General features: G+C 32.8%; 2 protein-coding genes across 3 annotated transcripts; one reads left to right on the forward strand and one right to left on the reverse strand.

Annotated features, from left to right (window-relative positions):
• The first annotated feature begins 1,411 nt into the window (after nucleotides 1–1,411).
• On the forward strand, nucleotides 1,412–13,787 carry LOC108210867 (diacylglycerol O-acyltransferase 1). Of its 2 annotated transcripts, XM_017382313.2 has the most exons (16): nucleotides 1,415–1,805; nucleotides 3,906–3,986; nucleotides 4,258–4,331; nucleotides 4,512–4,587; nucleotides 6,469–6,536; nucleotides 7,290–7,413; nucleotides 7,827–7,913; nucleotides 8,324–8,425; nucleotides 8,518–8,654; nucleotides 11,043–11,124; nucleotides 11,223–11,243; nucleotides 11,697–11,759; nucleotides 11,883–11,930; nucleotides 12,066–12,128; nucleotides 12,388–12,441; nucleotides 13,242–13,787. In XM_017382313.2, exons 1-16 carry the CDS (start codon nucleotides 1,545–1,547, stop codon nucleotides 13,341–13,343), a joined length of 1,443 nt encoding a protein of 480 aa, XP_017237802.1. In that variant the 5' UTR covers nucleotides 1,415–1,544; the 3' UTR covers nucleotides 13,344–13,787. The 2 variants fall into 2 exon arrangements, with proteins under 2 accessions (XP_063945683.1, XP_017237802.1); XM_064089613.1 differs by lacking the exons at nucleotides 12,388–12,441; nucleotides 13,242–13,787 and having other exon boundaries at nucleotides 1,412–1,805; nucleotides 12,025–12,128.
• A 1,770-nt stretch (nucleotides 13,788–15,557) lies between these two features.
• LOC108211778 (IQ domain-containing protein IQM1) lies at nucleotides 15,558–17,908 on the reverse strand. Its single transcript, XM_017383461.2, has 6 exons — nucleotides 17,274–17,908; nucleotides 17,053–17,167; nucleotides 16,899–16,964; nucleotides 16,712–16,800; nucleotides 16,524–16,611; nucleotides 15,558–16,438 (listed from the first exon to the last, which is right to left on the reverse strand). Exons 1-6 carry the CDS (start codon nucleotides 17,678–17,680, stop codon nucleotides 15,707–15,709), a joined length of 1,497 nt encoding a protein of 498 aa, XP_017238950.1. The 5' UTR covers nucleotides 17,681–17,908; the 3' UTR covers nucleotides 15,558–15,706.
• Between the last annotated feature and the right edge of the window lie 6,771 nt (nucleotides 17,909–24,679).

The raw sequence follows: 24,679 nt of genomic DNA on the forward strand, positions 1-24,679 counted from the left end.
ACGTCGTGATTAGAGGCACGATTCAAGGATGCGTGATTAATGCTGTTTTTAAATTTTGATCTTAATATGATGATCTTGATATGATTTGAATGAGCTCGTAATGTGTGGCTTGATCGAAGGGATTGCATTCAATGCTGCGGTACTGATATGGTAGGAACATAGTGCATATCCAGTATTATCCGGGTCGGGTCACATAAAGATCCGAAATATCTTTTCATTGTGTTAATTTGAATGAGGAAGATGCTGGATCGATCCAGAGTTTAATGGGTTGATCCAAGTATGTGAAATTATCATATCAGCCTTAAAAAATGACTCATGCTGTGGAGTCTATTAGTCTTACATTGTTAAACAGTTTCAAATACTAAAAACACTCCTAACACTACCTTATCATATAATATTTTATCAAAAAATTATAATGATGTTATAAATAAAATTATAAATAATAATTTCGAATATCTTTTTTTAACAAGAAGCTTTATATAATTTTTTTTAACTTTAACGTGTTCTATATCAATATAAACACCACACATTACATAACTCTTTCTAATTCTAATCTTAAAAGTTTATGTTGCCAAAAAAATCAAGATTATAGAATCATGTTGAAATTCGATTGATTAGATTACTGAATCTTTCAAATGTATTACAAGATCGTCTATGTTTCGAAAAGATTTGAATTTTCTGATTTTTTTAATTTTTAAATCTACATGTACTAAATTCGGATTAAATGTATTATATATATATATATATATATATATAGAGTTAAGTTCTATGGAGTACACAAAAACATTGGAGTATTGGAGTACAAGTCTTAATTTTTTAGTTTAATCATAAATAATATATTTGATTATGCAAATTTATATACAATCTATCATTTATAAGTTGTCTTGCACATAATTGTCTATCAGTCGTTAGTATCTTTCAACTTTAACAAGTATTAACATTATTGTTCTGCTTATTAGTTATATTGCAGAACATAGAGTCCTGTAATTTATAAAAGTCATTATTCTACATTTTGATTACAATGTTTATGTTGCAGAACATAATGTGCAGGTTATTAAATGTTTACGAATATTATTGAACAAAAAAAATTGAAATTTAGATGAATAGATTACATTTTATCCAACTTTGTACTCCAATACTCCAATATTTTTGTGTACTCCATATAACTTTACTCTATATATATATATATATATATATATATATTTGTTAGGGTTTGTCCATTTTCAAGTAATCGGGAGAAAATATAGTCAGTCGAATAATATAATTTAATTAAATTCAATCTATTAATATTAAAATACTAATAAAATGATGTTAAAATTAAAATTGTAAATAATAAATTACGAACTATATAACCAGTTTCGCACGGTTAAAGGCTAGTACAGATATCAAAGCCACGTCCCAAAACACCCACCTCATCCACGTTTTTGTTTTCAGCAACTTTCTGAGGAAAAAATATTTTACACCGCCTTACCCTGCCACATACACACATCATCTCAGCATATACCACTCCCCCTGTATATGAACATTATTAAAATCTCCCGTGCATGAGCTTCAATTACGATTTAATGGAGCAAAACTCGGATCTCGACAACTCACTGAGGCGAAGAACCAGCGCGACGACCGAGTCGCCGTCGAATGACGCCGTAATTGACCGGAATCTGGCCGGAGCGCCGGCGAATTCCACCGCGGAAACGAGTAAAGGAGACGACAATAAAGGAGCAGTGAAATTCACGTTGCGAGCTTCGTCGCCGGCTCATCGGAGAATTAAGGAAAGTCCTCTTAGCTCCGACGCTATTTTCAAGCAGGTATAGTAGAATCTCGATGAATTAATGCTCGATAAATTAAATAACAACGTAGCAGTAACATAATAGAGGTAGTGTATTTTTAACTGCGGTAGTTTAGTAATCTCTATACATCTATGCATGAGGTATTGGTTTTTGCTATGGTAATATATATGTTTTTGAATTATTGTTTGTGGCGAAAGTGATTTTTCGAGCAATGTTATATAGGCAGGGTAATCGGAACCTATTAGTATTAGCGGATATTTATGTGTAAATTGATGACTAGAACGTGTGATGTTGATTTAGAAGTCTATTCGAAATGTTTGTTACAAGTGTGAATGTGAAATGACAAATTTAGGCTTCATTTAATGTTGAAGACTGTTTATGGTTTTATGATTTGATGAGCTTGTGATGTAGGCGAGATTATCTACCTAATAGTATGTATGATGTACATTAATGTGTTTTTGCTTACTCCGGGAGGGAAGGACCAAAAGAGAACAAAAGTAAGGTTTAGGTCCTAGAGAGGATTCATTAAACTATTGGTCGCATTGAGCACTCCCTATATTCTAATGTGTATAATATATGCAGTTCTGTTTGACGTTTCTCAAGCACACTGGTTTGGTTGATTTGGTTCTTGATATATATGGTTGAGTTGGATACGTGCCGACTAGGTTTTTCTTAATATCTTAGTGTAAGTGCCGAGTGCCAGAGCCATTCAAAAAATAACTACTGAAACTGTTATATTACCTTTATCAAGGAAGGTAGTGCCCAAATAGGGATGCTTTCTTCTACAAACACGTGTATATTACTTGCATTTAGTCAGTTATGGGGACAATTGGTCACATCACAATTACTCTATCATTTATTATAGAAAAGATATTCATCCAGTTTGTCTGTTTGATAGTTTTTTTGAAGCAAAGGTGGTAGTTCTAAGTATCAGAAACCTCCTATAATTTTATTTCTTTATCAATATCTTTCATACATTACATTAGCATATCAAGGAAATCTGATAACGCAAGGGTCTTTACCTTCTAGCCACAGGCCATGGGATTCGTGACTGTTTCTCTGTCACTAGGCCTGATAAGTATTTTGGTCAGTTAATTTAAACATGGCCCAAAGTGCAGACATTCCAGCACTTTCCATGCATTGCAATTGCAGCGGTTGTTTTTTACTCAATATCGTAGGGGTTGCTATTACTTAGATGGGACCAAATTGCATGCATAAAGGTTATTAAGAATTAAGAATCCCAAACACTATAGTCTTGGGTTCCTCAAGCTTAATGGGGAATTGTATAAGAAGTTCATTATTGATGCCTGAGAGGTATTCTCCGAACATCCAAAGACAATCAGCTGACTGCATTAACACGAACCGACACAATTAGGTTTCTTTATTTGGATTCTTTGCAAGTGCTGTTTTCAAATTTGGGTTTAGAGATGAGCACATCTGCAGATACTATCTTTGCAGGTGCTTCCTAAATAACTTCTACCAGAATCTTCATTTCCTTTTTGATGTAGCATCATTTTTGGGTCTTGACAGTGAAATCAGTTTTTTCCCACGAGAAATCCTTTTGTCAACACTTTAATCCACAAGAAAGATAAAGCCGAGAAAATCAGGGTTTGTGAAAAATTTCAATTTTCTAATGATTCAATTCAATAATAATATATAATATATTATCTTAGACGTGGAAATAGATATAATATAAGTACGGCCAATGTAATTTCAAGCTTTTCCTTATATTCTTAATATAATTTAAGTAAGCCCAATATATTATGGAATTTTTTTGAGAGAGGTAACGCATGACTGCACTTTCTTGGGAGAGCACTTTATTTTTACAAATAGTTAATAAGATGTGACCTAGATTTATTTAAAAACCTTTGCTGCTTGGTTCCACTTGATGATTTGCTTCTTTTTTTTGCCATCTTAACTTGTCCTCCATTAGCTCTGCTAAGTGCTAACTGATCTAGGTGTAATATCAACTGAAAAATTACTCATTCTATATCATAGGATTGCCTTTGTGTAAGGATGTTGCAATATTTATTTATTACTCAAAAAAGTAGAGAAGAAAGATCACATTTTTTTCAAATTAGGCATTGTTCAAGTGTGTCACGTGATATTTTCTTGCAGAGCCATGCAGGTCTCCTCAATCTCTGTATAGTAGTGCTTGTTGCTGTGAACAGCAGGCTCATCATCGAAAATCTGATGAAGGTTGGCTTCTTTTTTTTTTTTTTAAATTTAAAATAAATAAATTATTATTACATAAAATAGCTTTATTTAATAAGTATAATGATTACATAGTCGTACAATAATCATTTCATACTTTTCTGTCTGTCTCTACTAGTCTACTTTAGCATTGTGTATGTATGATGGTTATTTTTATGACTTATGAAGGCCTAAATGATGTTCTGTTGTATAAACCATATTAAACAGTTGTGTTTTTGTATGGCCTGGAGATGACGGACTGTTATTATTTTTGCAGTATGGCATCTTGATTAGTTCAGGTTTCTGGTTTAGCTCTAGATCATTGAGGGATTGGCCCCTTTTGATGTGTTGGTAATATTTGAACTCTTCCTTATGTACTTCTATTGTATATATCCAAGTAAAATAAGTTATGTGGGTAATTATCCCATGGGGATCAGTGTTACATCTCATCTTGTATATATTTTGTCATAAGACTACATGTAGCAATATGTACACTGACATTAATCTTATTTGATTTATTCAAAATTTCAGTCTCAGCTTAGGGATATTACCACCTGCTGCATTTGTCGTTGAAAAATTAGTGCGCCAAAAATTTATCTCAGAGAAGGTAAGTTACGTTGAAGCATTCTTTGGATGTGTAATAGATCATTTCTTACTACTTTTCCCACTTACAGATTACAGATGCACCTTAAATCTTCCCCCTTTGAAATATAGAGTATTCTGTACTCTTGATGTTTTCATAATTTTTTGTTGCCAAATCAGAAAGAGAGATGGAGAAATATTATATCTAGGAGTATGTAAGTGCTTGCATATAATTCATCAGCTGTAAAGGTTGGTATAGTTTATCGCTATAACTAAAATAAGTATCCACCACTCAAGAAACTGCCACATCACAAACTCTCATTAGAAGTTTTGCCTTCTCTCTCCTCGGTAGAATATGCAGTCTACTTATTCTCTCTGATCATCCTCCTGTTCCCATTATCTCTTTTATTTTTTTATAAATTATTTTTGATCCTCAAATGTCAACAAAGATGGGAAGCATGCCTTTTCTGAATTATCATTTTCTAAAGGAAGCTTAGTTGTGTGGATGATATCCGTGGAAAGGAAGAACTTAAGGGTGTTGAGGATCATAAAATGATCTTGATGGATAATTTTGAGAACTTTGATGAACATGGTTAATAATCTTGAAGAACGAACGCACTATAGTAGTTAGATCATCTTTTTTTCTTCTTTTTTTCCTTCTCTTTTTCTGTGCAGAAGTTATGATAAAATATTATGTGTGTGTGTGTGTTTAAAAACTATTTTTTCTCAACCTTGCTCAATACTTTAATTTTGACTAAAACTAAATATTTTAGGTTAAGATTGATAACAAATTTTTAATAAAAAACATGCTATTAGTTTGGATTTATTTTCATTGTATTTCTAATGTATTTATTATTTTTCAGTATTATACTTTTCCGGTGTTCAGTCATTTCCAATATTATAATATTTTTTCAAAAAATTTATACATAAAGTGAGACGTAAAAAAAATTTATTTATGTAGACCCACAGACATTATCTTCGCAACATGGCACTCATCAACAACATTATATTCCATTATCTTGTATTATTTTCTCTTTCATTATTTTTCATATTTCTCTAACTTAGTCTTTTTTTATATATCTTGCTGGCCGGCCATCTAGTCATTTGATACATTTTTCATACATTCATACACAGTTCTTATTGTCTTTTTCATTTATTATCCAGAGATATTCAATAAGTTATTTTATATAAATTAGTGGATTAAAATAAACAAAACATTATTATTAAGATAGGCTCCATCCTTTGTTGTTTATATTATCCAGGGGTGAGTTTTCAAAAATGGGGATCCCAGACTGAAATTACAGTAATTTGATTTCACACCCCTACATTTTGACAACATTTGAGATAAACTAATAATTTACTAACATAATGTTGAATAATACGGGTGTCAACAAGTACATGTTCAATTCACAATTACCTGTCAGGAATGTTTTGTTTGCTGAATGAAAATGACTACATATTTGAATGAAGTATTAGTTTGCCTCCTAGTATTACATGTTAGCTCATTTAGCATGAAATTTTGAAGCAAGCATTTGTAAATTAAGTCATACTCATTTTGTATATAGAACTTTCTCTGTATATATCAATAGACAAGTTTATAAATAGAAAGAGACACACATAGTTATTGTATGGGTACTTGAGGTACTGAAATAAATTAATTTCGTTGGAAATAAATATCATGAATAAGCAACTAATGCTTTCGATACTTCAAAATAGTACTTGTATATTTCCATACAACTTATGTAATACATGCAAGCTCATACTGTATGAGCCGTACAATTTTATTTGAAGCATAAAAAATTATTTTATACATATTTTAAGTTGTATAAAAGTAACAGTAATGTAGTTAACATCGACACCTTTCTCATGTCCTAATTTTGCTTTAATCTGTATAATTGCTTTTCAGGTAGCTGTTTCTCTTCACATAGCAATAACCACCATCACACTTTTGTATCCAGCATTTGTGATTCTCAGGTTTGTTTCATCTTATTGTCAATTATGACTTGTGTGTACTTTTCATTTTTCCTTAATTAAAAATAATATAAGCTCTTAAGATATAACACTAAAGTTAATGAAAATAAGTAATAGGTTAATGTCTAAAGTTTGATGTAACTTAAACTATTCTATGTGAATAGAGTGCAATTACTGTCCATTTGATCATTGCTTTCTAAAGGATTTCTCTAATCATCATGTGTATCTGAGGCGAGAACTGTAATTTTTCTAAATGCGGATGTGATGTCCAAACTCCAGATGTAGCAACTATACTGTTATCTTTTTGGACAGCCTTCATACCCAGAAGGGGTAAATCTTTTCACAGTCACTCCCAAGGTTTGAAACTAATTCACAAAGCCCAGTCATATTTAATGTATGCAATTCAATTAATTACAGTATTCCCTGATACATAAGGCTCTGAAGAGCCACCAATACTCTATCTTCAGCACACAAGCTCCACTTGAGTGAAGATCATACAAATTTCCTGAACCTTCTTTGTATAGCTATAGATCGTCCTGACCCAGTCTTTCAAGAAGAAGAGTGCTTTATAATATAAAGCTTGTGACTGAAACTATTAGTATGGGAAAATCAGGCGATTATCCGAAATTTGTTGAGAAGATACAGTATTGTTTTAAATACTTGTGTTCTCTCATTTACTTAAAAGATGTTGAGGATTCGTTTAGTGAATTGTAAGATGCAATCCAAAATGGTGATTTTATTTACTTAACTTTACAGGACTGATTCTGCTGTTCAATCAGGAGTCAGTTTGATGTTCGTTGCTTGTGTTGTGTGGTTAAAGTTGGTGTCTTATGCACATACAAATTATGATATGAGAGCAATTGCAAACTCTGCTGAAAAGGTTACTCTCTAAATTATTCCAACTCCCTTCTTTCAGAACAACAATACAGAAAGCTGGTACTTTTTTCTGCTATTATCTGTATTATTGAAATTATATATCTTCCCTTTCAAGCAGCAATATTCAAAATTCATATACGTTTATGCTATAATTCGTATATACCATCTGCCACAGTATGAATTTCTTATTATGAGAATACTGCACTTTTGGTTTACCAAATGTGTATGTTGAAGCAAGCATCATAATAGATAATTTTTATGTTTCCTACATTTAGGATGTCCACGATGATGACCTAAATAATAATATCAACTCTTAATTGAACAAAATTTGCATTCAGTCTGAGCAGTCCTAAATTGTAAAAAGTGTATGTGATATCTCGCCATCTGGAACTAATGTTTTTACTGTTTTGCTGATAGGATGAAACATTGTATATGGACTACTCGGACAACGTTAGCTTTAAGAGTTTGGTATATTTCATGGCTGCTCCCACATTATGTTATCAGGTAACATCCTAAGCTATGCACATCCGACTCAATTATTGTTCCTATAATAAAATAGACATCCCAATTGTATGATATTTGATTGTATTAAATATCATTATCTTGGTAATTATGTTATTGTGGTTTCATAACTCATATGCCTACAAGTTAGTATTAAAATTTAGAGGCATACACTAGTGTTAAATGCATTATTAGAATTTTTAAGCAATGATTTAAAATTTTATCAACATAGAAAATGTCAATTTATAAATTTACTATTTGTTTTTGAATTATAAGTTGTCATTTGAAGGAATATAGTGGTCGAAGCACCTCTGCTGATTAGATTTGTCTGCATATATGCTTGTAATGCCTGCAATGCTTTTATTTTTACATGTTTGTTTCAGAATCTAACTTTTTCTCACTGTTCATTGTAGACAAGCTATCCTCGCTCTGCAAGTGTTCGAAAGAGTTGGGTCCTACGCCAGCTTATTAAATTGATAGTATTTACCGGACTCATGGGTTTCATTATAGAACAAGTCAGTCATTCTCCCACTAAGAAATTAGCTTATTCCTTCATGTGTGGAAGTTTGGTTATCAACTGGTGTATTTTGTTGCTTTGATGGTGCAGTATATTAATCCTATTGTGCAAAATTCTAAACATCCCTTGAAAGTGGACTTCTTATATGGCATGGAGCGGATTTTAAAGCTTTCTGTTCCCACTTTGTATGTCTGGCTCTGCATGTTCTACTGCTTTTTCCACCTATGGTACGTAATTGTGCACTTCCTTTTCTATATGTGTTCTTCGCTTCATTCTTTGTTTGTAGACATATAAGTTATAACAAATACAAGTTATAACAAATACAAGGCAGTAGGATAAGCTATTGAAGACAATACACTTTTTTAATATGCACATCTAATGTGGTTAAGTTTTTCACACTCTTAATGTGGTATTTTGGGGGATAAAGTAATATTTAATAATAGAAATATAGTTCTACTGCCCAAATGTATAAATAATGATGAGACTTTATTTTGCTAAATAAGTGATAACTTTTCCTTCATTCATTGTGGAATCTGGAATAGTCTAGCTAACGACTGACTGACTGTGCAAATATATTAAAATAATTAGTAGCTAAGATCACAACAATACATGAAATCTCTGTGCATGTATACACGAGTCTTCTTAGCTAAGTGGTTAAAGCATTGCAGTCGTAATGTGATGGTTGTCTTTAACCACTGGGGGAAGGGAAGTACTGAATAGATCAATTTATAAGTATTTCCTTAGGATAACTCAATTTATAATGCTGATTCATTCTTCGTTCACAATTAATACAGCAAAATCTATTAACACAATGTTAAGTGTTAACCGAGAACAAATTTTAACCAAACTAAGTTGAGTTTTTCTAGTGTGTGCCCATGGCACACACTAACAACTACTTTTTACTTTGGTCGATGACTGGGCACACACTAACAACTACTTTTTACTTTGGTGGATGATTTTGGAGTCAATAGAAATCCACCACCTAACTAAAAAGTAGTTGTTAGTGTGTGCCCATCTAGAAAGCAATCATACTCCATATGGGAGAAGAACTGCGTAGGGGATACTTGGGGGTGCGGGGGTGCGGGAGTGCGGCGGGATACGCACGGGATACACCACGGCGTTTCGGTGGAGGCAGCGATGGGGATACGCGGGGGTGCGGGGATGGGGGTGCGGGAGTGGCACAATCCGTAATTTACAACAACTTTTTTTTTGGAAAAAAAACTTAAAATTAATCAGTCAAAACTTGTGTTACTGAGTGCCTGTACACAGTCGAATCTTTCGTTATCATCGCCGGAAACCATCTGCAGGTCGTCGGAGAAGAAGAGTGGAGACGAAGGGGGAGATCAGCAAATAAAACCTATCTATACAGATATGTAATTTATGTATATGTATGAATAAACTTTGGTAGACGTGAAACGAACCTGGACTGAGGGATGTCCACTTTCTTTCTTAAATTTTTTTATTTACCGTTAATGACTTAATGGGTTCCAGCTGTTTCAATTCCCTGTAGGACTAATTTGATCAGTACTACCGGCACTAAAATTAATTTTAGTAACTACTCACAATATTAATATATAAAATAAATGGTTTAATTTATTTATATACTATATATTTATATATTATTTTTTTATTATTTTAATATTTGCCGTATCCCCCGCACCCGTATCCCCATATTTTAGAATTTGACGAATTCCCGTGTCCACGTACCGAGCACCCGCACCCCGTACCCGCACTCATGCTTCCTAGGTGCCCATGGGCACACACTAGAAAATCCGAAATAAGTTTGCAAAGAGAGATTAAAGTGATAAAAATAAAATTTGTAACCACTGGTCTTCTAAAACAGAGAGGTTCCCTTCCCTTCTTGTCCCCGACAATTTTGAAATGCTTGCATCTCTCGGTAGGATGCTGCGATGCGTGCTTGCAGCGCTGGCACTGCAGAGTGCAGCCTTAGCACAATGATTTTGGTGGGTTTTTTCTTCTTGTGTGAAATAGACTCTGTCTTTGGTACGTTGACCATGATTGAGCTGCAGCAGAGAGATGTTGAAAAGTTGAAACTAAGAAGCACAATTTATCAGTATTACTGTATTAGCAACTGCAAATTATGTTTTGCTTACTAAATTAGTGTTTAAAGTTATTTTGTACGCTTTTTTGTTTTTCTTTATCTTATTGATTAGTGATTATAAATAAAAGAGTGTGTTTCATATATTTGATTTGGTTTAGGAGTAGATTTAGGTTGAAATATTTTATAAAGAAGGATCTGTCTTTTGATTTCCCAGAGTATCTTTTATTTTATACTGTGCCTTTGTGCATCAACACATATGATATATGCAGTTCGGTTGAGAGAATTTTGTAATTAAAATTATGTGATTTCTATATCTCGAGCCCCTATTTACTGAATCTGAATCCTTTACATGTCAGTTGGTCAGAGATCTAATAATATTTAGTGCTGGTTTATCTAGGTATCTATATTAGGATGATTTTGAGGGCTTGGCTAAACAATTTTAGATGCAAAACTAAGTTGCTAAATTTTTCATCTGTTTTGCTTCAATCATTGTGCAAGGTTATTACTGTCAAGTTATGTATACTTCCTGAAGTTATTTTTAATCTTTATGTAGGTTAAATATTCTTGCTGAGATTCTTCGTTTTGGCGATCGCGAGTTCTACAAAGATTGGTGGAATGCAAAATCTGTGGATGAGGTAGTTTTCTTATGTTCTGAAATGCTTGAGTTGAGAAAACTTTCATTGCCTATACATGACTGACACTGTATTTGCATGACACATGTATCCTGCATCAGTACTGGAGAATGTGGAATATGGTAACTTCTTCTCTGCCCCCCTCTCCCCTGTCTCCCTCTCCCCTCATGTGTTTTTTTTGTTTTTCTCCACATCAGTCTCGTTCTCGTCCGGATAGACCAGTGTTTGTTACTTATATGACGATTTGCCATTTGATCTAGCGATAATGCGTGTCTACGTCTTTCAAGACAGAGAATACATGTTTATGGTCCTGTTTTTTCTGAAACAATGTTCATGTATAGTATTCACTAGATTTTTCATCTCCATTATACTAAGAAACGCTCAAACCTCAATAGAAAGTAGAGTAGCTTTCTATTTACTTCACAAATCACTTTACATTCAATTGCAATGACTCTATTCAACATGCTTATACTGGTTTAGAAGGTTGGGAAAATGTTTATTATTATTTCTGGCTAATAATAAATTGTTGCTATTGTTCTACTAATGTTTGCTAATCAAAATAGTTCCATATGCAGCCTGTTCATAAATGGATGGTCCGTCATGTGTACTTTCCATGTCTGAGGAATGGCATACCAAAGGTACTGATTTCCCTTCCCCCTCTGAACGCAAACATTATGTGAATTCCTTCTCATTTCTGAGCTTATATCGTTAAGAAGGTCTGAACTTACCTGTTCTTAACTTCTTTTTTCCTTTTGATGCAGGGAGTTGCTTTTCTAATTGTTTTCTTCATCTCTGCTGTTTTCCATGAGGTATAATCGCATCTGTTACTTATTTACAGTTTCTATAGCTAGTGTCCAACCTGCAATGTTTGATTGTGCGGGAGGCTATAATTTCTTATTGCAGGCATAAATATGTATGGCTTTGCTAATTTTTGTATGCTGCAGTTATGCATTGCTGTTCCGTTCCACTTATTCAAGTTTTGGGGTTTTATGGGAATGATGTTACAGGTATTTTATCATACATGTAAATCCAGTTACAGCTTTTGCATATAATTGCACTAGGTGTAGCATGCATTGCTAATATTGAATTAATTTATCTGAGAGGGTTCTTTAGCTTCCTGGTTAGGCCCTCAAAAACACTCTTAGAACTTGGAAGAATATAAAATATGCCAGCTTGTATTTTAAACTTGAAATAAGCATCGACAGTTTTAGCCAATTTTTAATTTTGACTGAAGGTCTTCTGAGTGCCTTTCTCTCATTGTGATAGGTTCCACTGGTCTTGTTAACAAAGTACTTGCAAGATAAGTACACAAATTCAATGGTATGGCTTTCTTTCCATCTTACCCATGTCTGGTTGCAGTTTTCAATTGTTTTACTTTGTCGCTCCTGTTACTTCACAAATCAAAGTTGGAAATCCCCAAATGCTTTGAAAGAAGTGTTTGTTGGAACTCTTTTCTGTAATGTTATTGACGTTTCTAGAGGTAATTTGATTTGATGAATCTGAATTAAATCAATGTGGCAGACCCAGATTAATCTTTGTACTGAGATCCGACTCGGGATACTGAATTGAAATGATCAATTTTGATTTTGCTAGACTAATTGTTGACTAAATTTGAGAAATCACTTTTTGTTTTTAGGCGACTTATAGCGAACAGAGGATGGAAACGAAATTTTAGGAATTGCTCTGATAACCATTTAGTTTTAATTTTGTAACTGTGGATCAGGACTGGTTATGCTTGTTCAGTTGGTTGCACAGTATGTTATTGAGTTCTACAACTAGGATGTGAGTATTACTATATTGCTAATGCTGATCAGGTTGTTTTTTGGTAGAAAATTAGAAGCATCGAGTTGCATTCGTTGACAATGCATGTTCAACTTGAGCATTTCACTTCTATGATTTGATGGGAAAAAAATTTAGAATCTTGCTTTGATTTGTGAATTGTTGTAAAATGAATTTTGCACGTACCTTTTTTTTTGCTATAAATGCATAAATCTTTTTCCTTGTTACCTAGATATATTTCTCAATTTTTATTATTGATACTAAATTTGAGTTTGATCTTGATTCAGAATTTGCCTCAAGTATTGTTTTATATATTTCTTGATCCGATTTTTCGGTTGCAGGTGGGCAATATGTTGTTTTGGTGTTTTTTCAGCATAGTGGGTCAACCAATGTGCATACTGCTTTACTACCATGACCTGATGAATCGGATCAATGCAAGTTGAGTTCATCCTAGATAACAGAAAAGTCAAGTGCAAAATTTAGGTTGTCTCAATCAGAGTGACCGTGTCTCTGCTCCAGTGAGCACTCGTGCTAGAAATTTCTATCCAGCACATGCATTTTCCTGACAATCTGAAACTTTAACGCAGTGAAACTGTACACAAAATCGTCACAAAGCTTTGACGCGGTTTAACTGACAAGCATCACTCTTAAACCATTAACTTCTGGTGCTAGCTTTTCCATGTACATACTTTTTGAGGCCTAGGCCATGTTCATTGTGATATATATTGTTCCAGTGTATAGATTTTGTTGGCAAGTAGAAAGAAAAAAGATGAACGAACGAGACGCTAAAGCTCATGTGCATGAATGAGGACGTTTAGCGCATTGTATATCTAAAATGTGGAGAAACACCCATGTGGTTTATCTAGAAATTTTTCCATCTTCGATAACATCTGGCATTAAGGATCAGCGTTTGGTAAATTTGAATTTCAAAGAATTGCAGTGCCTATTTTGTTCTTTTGATTTGAATAGGAATCAGACGGAAGCTATCAGAGAAGGCTTCGTTAAATTCATTAGTCGAAACTATTCTGCCTCTTCATTTTGTCTAAGTAATTACATTTGGAGTCAAATTTATTGCTCCCTCTATTTCAGTTTTTTTTTTTTTTTTTTTTGACAAAATGCAAATTCATTCCATTAAATTAAAAACAAGTCTAGTCGGGACAACTCCCCAACTAACAATGCAATCAGGTTGATAAACAATAAAACGAGCTAAACAAATAGCCGCATTGTTTCCAGACTGCTTAACAAACTGAATCCAAGGATTCTTGAAATTGAAAATGAATACAAAGGCTTCTCGAGTAATCCAGCCTACATCAATCGTTCAGACGACTCAGTTGTAAAAACTAAGCAATGAGGAACAAGGGTCCTCGAATAATGAACAACTATAATTTGTGAAAGGTGAGCACATGCGATCGCCACCGTTCCAAGCATACCCCAGCTATCTACATGCCGGAAGCCAGCTATAAACATGCCGAAAGTATTAATGATGCGATAAGCCAGATCTCCCAAAACTCCATCACAATCATTCTCATTGATAACACAGAACGACATATCAACGCAGAATCGCCCAAGAATGGGGTACTAAATCAACACACGCCAAAAGGCGAGACGGGAAAACACAATCGGATCTTTGATTTCAAAAGATCTGATTTATTCAGAAAACAATCAAGCCCAAACTCAAATCCGAAATAGATCCGAGAATAAAACTCGATTGGAATCTTCGAGGTTTAAGCAACACTCGATTTTATTGAAAAACAAAAAACTAGTAAATAGTGGAGAAGATGGGAGAGCGAAAATGATTTGGTGGATGAAGAGGATGAAGGTGAAGAATGGAGAAGTGACGGCTAGTTTTGGGAGTCGACTCTCAAAACCCTAATTTTTCTATTTCAGTTTAAAACAAAAATATATCTCGTTTGGTTTACGCAGGTAATATCCGAAATAGTCGAGTTATAACTGTATTATTAATGCTGGATAATACCTCGTTTTGATTTTTTTTGCTTCTAGGCTGAAAATCACCATAAAATATAGCACGATTTGATATTTTAGGAGTAAAATGTTACGTGAATATATTTTTATTTTAAATTTCTTAAAAGAAAATAGTGATTTTAGATATGCGGTTAAAAGACTAGAAAATTTGTATTTAAAAAAATCAAGTTACCTATATTTCAAAATGAAGTAGAAATAAATTATATTTAGATAAATAAGGCGTATTTCCTAAAATTTATTATCCATAACGAGACTCCCAACATATATATAAACTACTCAACTTAATTAGTGATGTGTATGTCGCACCAATATTTTTTATTTAGGATCTGAATTTGAAATGTGTAGCATTATTAATTTGTCATCCTAAATCGTAAGCTAGGCATTATTAATGAATTAAAGAACTATATAACTACAAAATTCGGAAATGATTTTATATAGGTTTGTGGACTTAAACCGAACTGGACCGTTGACAAGTTGAATCAGAAATTCAGAGTCAAACTCTCTGGTAAAACTTATAATGTGCTTTACCGTGTTAACTATATCATTCTAACAAGTAATTGATGATGATGACAAAGGAGCGGCAAGGAATACTAATCTCAACAAGAGTTAGAACTTGTTTCACACTAAATTGAATTTTATTAACATCAATTATGTGATTACAATCAATAAAAGAATTTTGGAAACCTGAACTCAAAACAGTGTAAATATTAAAATTTATGAACAAAAAATGAATAAATTTCAGTTAGTTGTACTCTACTAGTCCTTCCCGAGTGCACCAATAGTGCTCCAAGGCAGCAAAAAATTGGAGGCCGCTTCAAGGCTTTCAATTGGAGGCAATGGGAGTTCTGGGACTAGGGAGTCCCATATATGTCAGCCTGGGAGACAGCCTGACTTTCGGGCTTGGTCGCGGTGAGGGGATGGGACCGTAGTTTCCAAATGCAGGTCCTGATGCTACTCTTGGAGACAAGTTAACTTGTTCAAGAGCCCGGGACTGTAATTCTGCAGGATAGTCGCGAACACAACCAATACGCGGTCCAGCACCTGATGTCCACTTCTGGGACAACCGTCTTGCCATGTTGAATGTTGGTGCATTGACATGATTGTCTGAAATCTTGGATAAGGTGTCCATATCTTGTGGTTGTGCAGCTGGTGCTCCGGATGCTACTGTTGTTTCCTCGCTACTGTTATCATATGAGAATGAGTCTTCGTCTATTGCACATCTCTTTACATTGGTGAGATCCACATTGTTTTCCTCAAGGAAGCCGATGAATTCCTTGAAATTCTCTTCTGTGGGGTGGTAGTGCCCACTATAAGGCCATATAGCCTCCAAAACACCGGCATGAGCAACTAATCTTCCAGCAGCCATAGTAGCTCCACCCGAAAGGAAACTAGAATGCTGAAATTCTCCTTTCTTCTTCTTTCCCACGTACAAGTTCCTCGACGTGCTAAGAACAAATATCCACTTTGAACCCTCTATCGTCTCCAGAAACACTCCACTTCGTCTATATACAAGCTTTCCATTTTCTACTATTACTTCATATGCCTCCCTCTCATTCTGTTTTAGAAATTGAAAAAATTAGCAACATTTTAAGTTTATATCTTAAACCGTGGCAGAAACTATTGTATGATCAGATACTTACTGGTCCCAGATATTTGATACATTGTCGTTGCAGCTTGCTCCTCGGACATTTTTCAAGGTTTACATCTTTGCCATCACCAACATCCAACCTTCATTTCGCAAAAATTAATATTTAGGCAGAAGTCGATGAGTAAAATATCAATATAAACAAAAATTCATAGCTAGTCTGATAACAATTGAGCTACTTACCAGTAGAAGAAAGGCTGAACACTTTCGCTTGCAAACCACACATCATAGTACATGTGTAAATTGTGTCCATAGCGATGTCGTGGATCAATCTGTTGAGCATATAACAAAACACAGATAGATTGTTAGTGCAGAACTACCAATTGATCTCTTTTGTAAGAAAAGATTAGTGCATGAAGAGAACACTTACAGCTTCAAGCCAATGTTGTAAAGCTAACTTTTGAGCCTTTTCGCTCTTGCTTAACCCCTTCCCCACCTGCAAACACAGGTAAATTAGGATCATAAATTCAAAAATATCTAGACAATGGAATTAAACAAGTCTGTGAAATGAAACGAATTAGTACCTTGGCAGCTCTTGTTCTGGCCCGTGCCCATCTAGAAATCGCGGTTTCGTGCTTTTCACCATCAAAGTATGACACCGAGCTCCGCTTAAGAGCTGCAAAATCTAATGCCTTCCACCTATTAACAAAACAGAAAGCCATTAATCAAACTGAAAACCCAAAAAAAAAAAAAAACAGTATGCAGCTAAAACAGCAAGTTTTAGTAAATAAGATATGAAACTAACCAAAGCTCTTCAACTACAACAGCACAATCAGCCAGATTTCTTCGAGTCCGATAACTCTTGTAGACTTTCTGCAGCTTGACAGCAGCAGCATCGAGCTCGCTAACCGGCCTAGGCGAGAACAAGATCGCAGGCTCAGGAAGTGTGAGGGGAGCCACTTCCACAGGCTTATGAATAAACCTGAACTCATCAGCTCTATCATCATCATACCCTGCTTTCTTGATACTCTGCACCAGGTTCTTGAAAGACAGGGTTGTCTCAAGCACAATTTTCACAGGTTCATTACTCTTTAGCCTGATCGAATTCTTTCTTGGTGACCCATTTCTCGGTGAGCCAATTCTTGGAGACCCAAATGACTTGTTGATGATTTCTGAGTCTGCATGTTTGAAACTGTTGGACCTCAAGCTCATTTCTTGTTTTTCAGATTGCTTTTTGCAGGTTATTACAAGAAAAAACAAAATCTTAGTGTTTTTCTTCTCTCTTTGTTTTGTTCCTTAAAAACAGTACAATCACTTTAGTATCTAAACTTGAAAATTAAGTACAAAATGTCAATGAATACAAGTATACAAACCACAGAGCTTAAGGGTCTCTATATATAGCAGCAAGTTGCAATAAGTTGAAGTTGTTAATGTGAGGCACAAGTTTGAACCAAAAAACAAGGAAATAAATAAGTCTACTTGACCCTTCTCATACGTGTTTCTAGCTGTGGACCGGAATATTTGATATTTGATATTGCAGTCTTTGAATAGATGGGGCCTTGTTGGGTGTGAAAATAGATGGATAGACGTGTGTTCTAAGAAATAGAAATAAGTAAATGTATGAATATGGATTTTTTTTTTCTTTTTGTTTCAAACCACGAGTGGTTTGATTATTTGACATTCAAAAACTGGGAATTTTGAATCGTGTCTGGAAAAACAAGTGCAATTTGTCCAAAACAACTTATATATGTGCAATCTTGTTATGTTTTGAGTACGACGCACGTCCCTAAGATCTTAAACAAATGCTTGGCTTGCTCACTTATTTTGTCCGGTCCTAAATCTGATTAAATTAGTTAATTTCATGATTAAAAATTATTTTTATGATGTTAAAGAGAATTTGCTAAAATTGTTTAAATATATTTATTATAAAGAATACTAGAAACATCAAAATAATTTTCTTTCTAAAGATAGTTGATTCGGTTAATATATTCTATATATGGTGTGAAATGATCGAGACAAAATATCAAATATAAAATTATCATTTTTTAGTTTATCACAAATAAAAATAAAATAGCTTGTTCCATATCATGAGAAGTTTATAGAGGGATGACTTCACGCTCTGCAAAAACATTTTTAAAAATTATAAATATTGCAAATTAAGTTTAATATATAGACATTAGACACACATGTACGTGCGCATGCTCCAACTAAATGGAATAGATTGTTTTTATATATAAATCAGCTTTGAATTAGATGGTTAACTTATTTTTCGAATGAAGATATGTATAAGTTTAATAATTTTTTAAATAACAAATATTTATCTTTTCATTATTTATCACTAAAAATAACATAAGTGAATAAGTTTTTAAAAATAAATTCTTATTTTAATAAAAAAATAGATATTAACCAACATGCTTCCATATGTTAAAATGCATTACAATATTATTCTTTTGGGACATGATATAGAATACTAATGAAATTGTGATCTTTAATATTTATCATATATAATATAGAATGGAATAAGATATATACTATCAAAATTGCTCCTATGAATTGTTATCTGTGAATTCTAAATCAGTTAAAAAATGCAGGATGCCATGGAACCAAATTCTGGGATCAAGAACAATATATGTCAATTTTCTATTGATATCTACAGCTTTAATTGTTGTTGCCTAAACAGGTAACTAAAGCATAACATATTGTAAATCAATATATACTATAGATATATAGTGTGGGTATATATATAGATTTTTATTAAAATCTAATTCTAAAAAGAGTAAAATAAGAATTACTTAATTTTATCACAATTTGTTAATAAAATATTCGATTGGTGCTTTCAAAATATTATTTCAGAGTCGGGGAAGTTATCAGTCCATTAGAGCTTGTTTGTATGTTTTTTAAATCAAGGTTTGAAAATTATTTCTAACTTCAAACTGAAAATGATTATTTGCGTAAGAAATCAAGAAACTGACTTAAAAGACATATGAAATCAGTCACGGGAAATAAACAAATCTTAATGCAAGTGTTGACGAGTGTATGTTTATTAAATGGTATCATAGCGGGATGTCTACTCATGCGGGTATAATTTTGTATGGACTAAGTTCATGAGTTGAACTAAATCACCGCCTCTCAGATCACCCGATTGATTTCGATGTTGTTCTATAATCACAAAAATATTTTACAGTCTTAAAAAGAGGGGGAAAAATTAAATATCACATCGTTTGAGAAATCCTAAATGTTGTCGGAGTAAAGATTCGTCAAATAAGTCGAAAAGTGATTTTACTGTTATTTTGAAATATTTTAAATAATAAATTTTCTTTAGATTTCGTTACTTGATCGATGCGTTTAATTCTATTATGATAATATTGATCACTACTATTGAAATTATGGTACTTATCCAGTGATTTAATTTTTAAATTTTTTTTATAAGTTAATCATAAATCTTATGTTATCATTATTTTTATTATTATATTTTTAATAAATAAAAAATCACTCAGAAAAGTATTTTAACCTCATAATTTATCATATGATTTACGTTTTTTTTTTTGAGTAAATCATATGATTTACGTTAGTCATAAATCATAATTATAACTCATTGGAACAGGGTGCAGTGTTTTCTTTTCACTGCTCTGATGCGAGAACAAGGCATGGAATATTAGGATTTATATACATCAATATTATATACACTCCCACATATCATATCAAAAAATAGCACAATCTTTTCATGTAACCATGTCGAATGAAAGATGAAAATATTAGAGGCGTATATGAGTCCAAACATTCAAATTAAACTAGTAAATAATTACATAAAGAAACATGTACTTCATTTCCTTCTCTTTTAAATGCATATAACTTTGACACTTTAAAATATTTATCAATAAAAGTTTTAAATAAAATAATAATCTTTCAAAAAAATCAAAAAGAAAAACTTTAAAGATCCATGGGCATGTTTGTTTCGCAGAATCAACTTCTGCTTCTGACTCTTCTTCTGTTTTTCTTTTTCTTGATCCGTTTGTGTAAAAAAGTAAAGCATTTTTACGAAATTAAGAATGTTAATTTCTCTCACATCTTCTGCTTATTTTCCAAACAGTTTGTTAATTTATTTATTTCTCAATTCTAATCTATTTTTTTTTATTCAAATAAAAAATCATTTTTTTAGCTGATCACCTAAACGGCGCCTGTAAATTAGAGACTGTCCCCATATTCAAACAACTTGTGAGAGAAAGATAGATCATAGAAGTAATTAATGTTTAAACAACCCTACTTGACAGTAACAACTTGTTTTTCGACGACCCTACGTAGGGCCAAGCCCTGAGATGCGGAGATGTGGGGCGCCACGAAAATGAAATAAAAATCCGGAATTTATTTATATACTTCGCGGACATTATTGTAAAAGACGGTCAAAGAAAGGAAACGTGAAAGGAGGTTTCCATGCAAAACCTACGTCGACTCCGGAGTCCGGTCCTACCTTTTACAGTTCTAGATGCAGAGTTAAAGGCTTCAAATCCATGGAGGATAAGGGCAGCAGCTTCGTTTCCAATTTCCATCCCCAGTTGAATAATTACTTCTAGTTTGGGCTAGCTTCAAAATGTTGATACTTATATTTATTTATGTGATCAAAAAAAATTATTATTTATAAATAAAAAGCTTATTATAAGTGGAATATTTTAATTTATATGTTTGAATAACTTTTTTGGTTTTTACAATTGGGTGCTGGTCTCTGGGCAGTCGACTACCAGGATAGGCTTAACCAACATTTGGTTTCTGGGCTGTTGGATGTATATCCAGCGGCCCAGATTATAACAAAAAAAATTTATATGTCTAGCGTTTTTTAACCGCTAGATCAGGGCCGGCTTTAACCCTATGCAGCCCATGCCATTGCATGGGGCCTGCTTGGCAAGGGGGCCCAGTTTTAAGCTAGTGCTGCTGGACGTTAGTACTGAAATAAAGGCAGTGATGCTGGAATGTGAAAAATAAACCGCCCTCCTTACCTCTCTCCCTCTTTGTTTTGTTTTACAACTCTTATATCAGTTATCTAATATTTAGAGCTATTTTCAAATAATAAATTTAGGGCATGCCTTGCTCGGACTTTTATACCCGTCTTCTTAAGTTAGAATTTATTCGTACCGTTTGTGTGAAAAGTCAAAGACTTATATTAAGTTAAGAATACTTGTTTTTTTTTCATGACTTATACTTATTTCCCAAACACTTTAATTACTCATAAAGCTTAACTTGATTCTAACTTCCGCTTCACTTTTTTACTTTAAGCAGTAAGCACTTATTTGAAATTCACCCGAACAACCCTTAATTATTAATACATGGGGGCCTATTTTTTTAATGCTTGCATAGGGCCTTTTATTAGTTGGAGCCGGCCCTGCGCTAGATGGGGCTTGTCTAGCACTTTTTAACCGCTAGACGTAATAGAATTACCCCGTCTATCGGTTAAAAAGCGCTAAATGTACTAAAATTTTGTTATAATCTGGGCCGCTGGATATTCATCCAACGGTCCATAAATTATATGTTGGTTAACCGCGTCTCTGGCCATATATAGACTGCCAGGGACCTGGACCCTTTACAATTTATTGGTATAAAAAGTACTAATATAATAATAAATTATTATAAATTATTTTTTTAAATGATTTTATATATGTTTATAAAATTAAAATTTTGAAATAAAAATATATCATCAAAAAAATAAAATTTTCAACTTATCAAATTCTAAACTGACTTATAAAATTTTTGTACAAACATTAGAATTTAAGATGCTTTTGATTTATAAATCATGTTGATACCTTCTCATGAACTTGTAGTTAGAGATGTTCAAAAGATATAAAATCTAAACTCTGATCTTTGAAAAATCTGATCTGAAAAAAAATCCGGTCCGATCTGCCCGGTCCGAGGATCTAAAATAGGTCAAAGATTTTCAAAAAAATCTGGATTTTATCCGGATTTTTGAAAAATCCAGATTTTATATAAGTAAACCTGATCCAGTATTTTCGAAAAAGCCCAGCCCGATTTTCAGAAAAGCCCGGCCTATCTGATTTGAAAAAAATTCCGGTAAGCCCATTATGTTATACTGTTTTGTTTAAATCATTAGTTTTATTTTACATTGTTTTGTACTAGGATTATTCATTTAAAATACTTCAAGATATGCAATATTTTACCATTAACATTTCTAATAGTACATTGTAAGTATGTTGTTTAAGAAGAAACGAAAATTATAACATTTTAAATGGTACATTTCAATGCCGTATTGGAGGACTGGATTAGGTTTTTAACTACACTTTTTTAAAGCCATTTTTGCTGAACACTGCTTTTAATGTTCCCCTGTTGTGTGTAGATGATCATCTTCTGGATGAATACTAAGAGAAATTTAATCGCGATTTCAGTGGCAAACTCATTTTGAATGCTTTAAACTATTCTTAACTTGGTCGACTCTTCATGTATAGTCAATAGTGTATACTACTCTCTGTGGCTGCTGTACTCGTAAACTTCGTAGTTACATTAGTCCTTTATGCGCTCTAAATAATTTTTCGGCATGTATGATAAAATATATAAATTTGCTGATTAGTCTAAACTTGTAAACTGACCGATTGTTTTTGAAGGACACACGTTTAAATACTCTCTCCCTCCTTCGTTACATTATTTTGGCGCACACATTTTAAGATTTTTGTAAAATATAATTTCATAAAATTTTTTTTAAAAAAATGTCTTGAATAAAAAAATTGATGTTTAAACTTTTATTCGAAAAAAAATTAAAAAATATTATTAAATTATACTTTATAAGAGTCTCAAAATAGATACAAACATTAAACGTAAACAATCCGCCGGGACCGAGAATACAATTTTAGACAAGACGTGGAGGACAGTAGTACATCTACTTTTGCGTAAATCAGTAAACGTAAACTAACGTACAAAAATTATGCAGAGTATCCCGACCAAGAGGTCTTAATTAAACACTAAATTAAAAATTAAGTGAACATATTAAAAACAAAAAATACAATCAATCTCTTTCGAAAAGTCACACTCGAGTTAGTCCGGAGTGTTTCAGCTGGTTAAAATAGGGGATTGTGGTTTATCTTTGCAGTTCATGAATGATTATATTTGTCAAACATGTACATTCTTATAAGAATTACACATTATTTATTAACTATTAAACTGATATATATTTTTATTAACTATTAAACTGATATATATTATTTTTAATAATCTAAATATTGATAACATGTTATTTTTAAATTATAACCAATTAATATAATCAATATCATCGAAATACAATGTCTTACAAGTTTAGTAAATTTGACATAATGTCTTCCAAATTCAATATGATCCGCAATTATAAGATGGTCTTATTTTTTCCAAGATATGAGAGACTTCAGATTTATTTTTTTCATCTAAAATGAGTCACAAAGTTGGTAATCGAATTTACAAATTTTATTGTAAGGAATTAATGTCATAGTCATATTTATTAAAATATCTTTATAAATCCAAATGATACCAGATTAATCGCACTAGAGAAAAACCGTAAACAAATGAAAAAAGTATAATATATTATGGATTAAAAATTTTTACTTATTAAAAATTTCAATAAATACTAGAAATCACATGTATATATTATACGTGATATATAAGCTAATACATCTTTAAATGGTCAAAATTAATTTTTAAAAGCGATCGCATAATCTTGAACAAAGATGATTCTGACAGGTGACATATAATAAAAAAAAAATCTCATAACCAGTATTATTTCATATATTTTGGTTCCTGTAGAATCGTGTTCTGTGTATATATTTTCCGAGGGAAGGTAATCCAAGTCCTGCAAAAATGATTCAACAAACACCCGTGAGGCAGTGATCCGTGACATCCGGCGACAGGACGAGAAGATACAATTCAGTAGCACATGCTGTACTCTTGTAAGAAAGAAAGGTGATGGTCAAACAAATGATATACAACAACTCGATGACAAGGGTAAAAATCACTATCAATCGGTGAAATAATAGCATTTTTTTTTGCTAAAATAATGAAATACTAATAGTTTTGCTTTCGCTATGACTCTATGAGTGGGTGTTAAAATCCTTAAAATATATTATTTATTAAAAAATATATTTAATTTTAAAAGAAAAATTATCAAGTTATCGAAATTCGCGGATTCGGTTAAAACTTTCAATTCATCGAAAAAGTCTTCGATAAATCTCAAATTAACGGAGGGAG

Source organism: Daucus carota, chromosome 3 (genome assembly GCF_001625215.2).
Source record: "Daucus carota subsp. sativus chromosome 3, DH1 v3.0, whole genome shotgun sequence".
Classification (NCBI taxonomy): Eukaryota; Viridiplantae; Streptophyta; class Magnoliopsida; order Apiales; family Apiaceae; genus Daucus; species Daucus carota.

Bases quoted from the DNA above. Each gene is read 5' to 3' on its own strand.
- LOC108211778 (XM_017383461.2), bottom strand. From the start codon at position 17,680: ATGAGCTTGAGGTCCAACAGTTTCAAACATGCAGACTCAGAAATCATC. The intron at 16,801-16,898 runs GTAAGTGTTCTC...TATGCTCAACAG, and splicing joins TACAACATTGGCTTGAAGCT to ATTGATCCACGACATCGCTA. The intron at 16,612-16,711 runs GTAAGTAGCTCA...TGCGAAATGAAG, and splicing joins GTTCAGCCTTTCTTCTACTG to GTTGGATGTTGGTGATGGCA.
- LOC108210867 (XM_017382313.2), top strand. From the start codon at position 1,545: ATGAGCTTCAATTACGATTTAATGGAGCAAAACTCGGATCTCGACAAC. The intron at 11,931-12,065 runs GTATAATCGCAT...TGTATGCTGCAG, and splicing joins TCTCTGCTGTTTTCCATGAG to TTATGCATTGCTGTTCCGTT. The intron at 12,442-13,241 runs GTATGGCTTTCT...TTTCGGTTGCAG, and splicing joins ATAAGTACACAAATTCAATG to GTGGGCAATATGTTGTTTTG.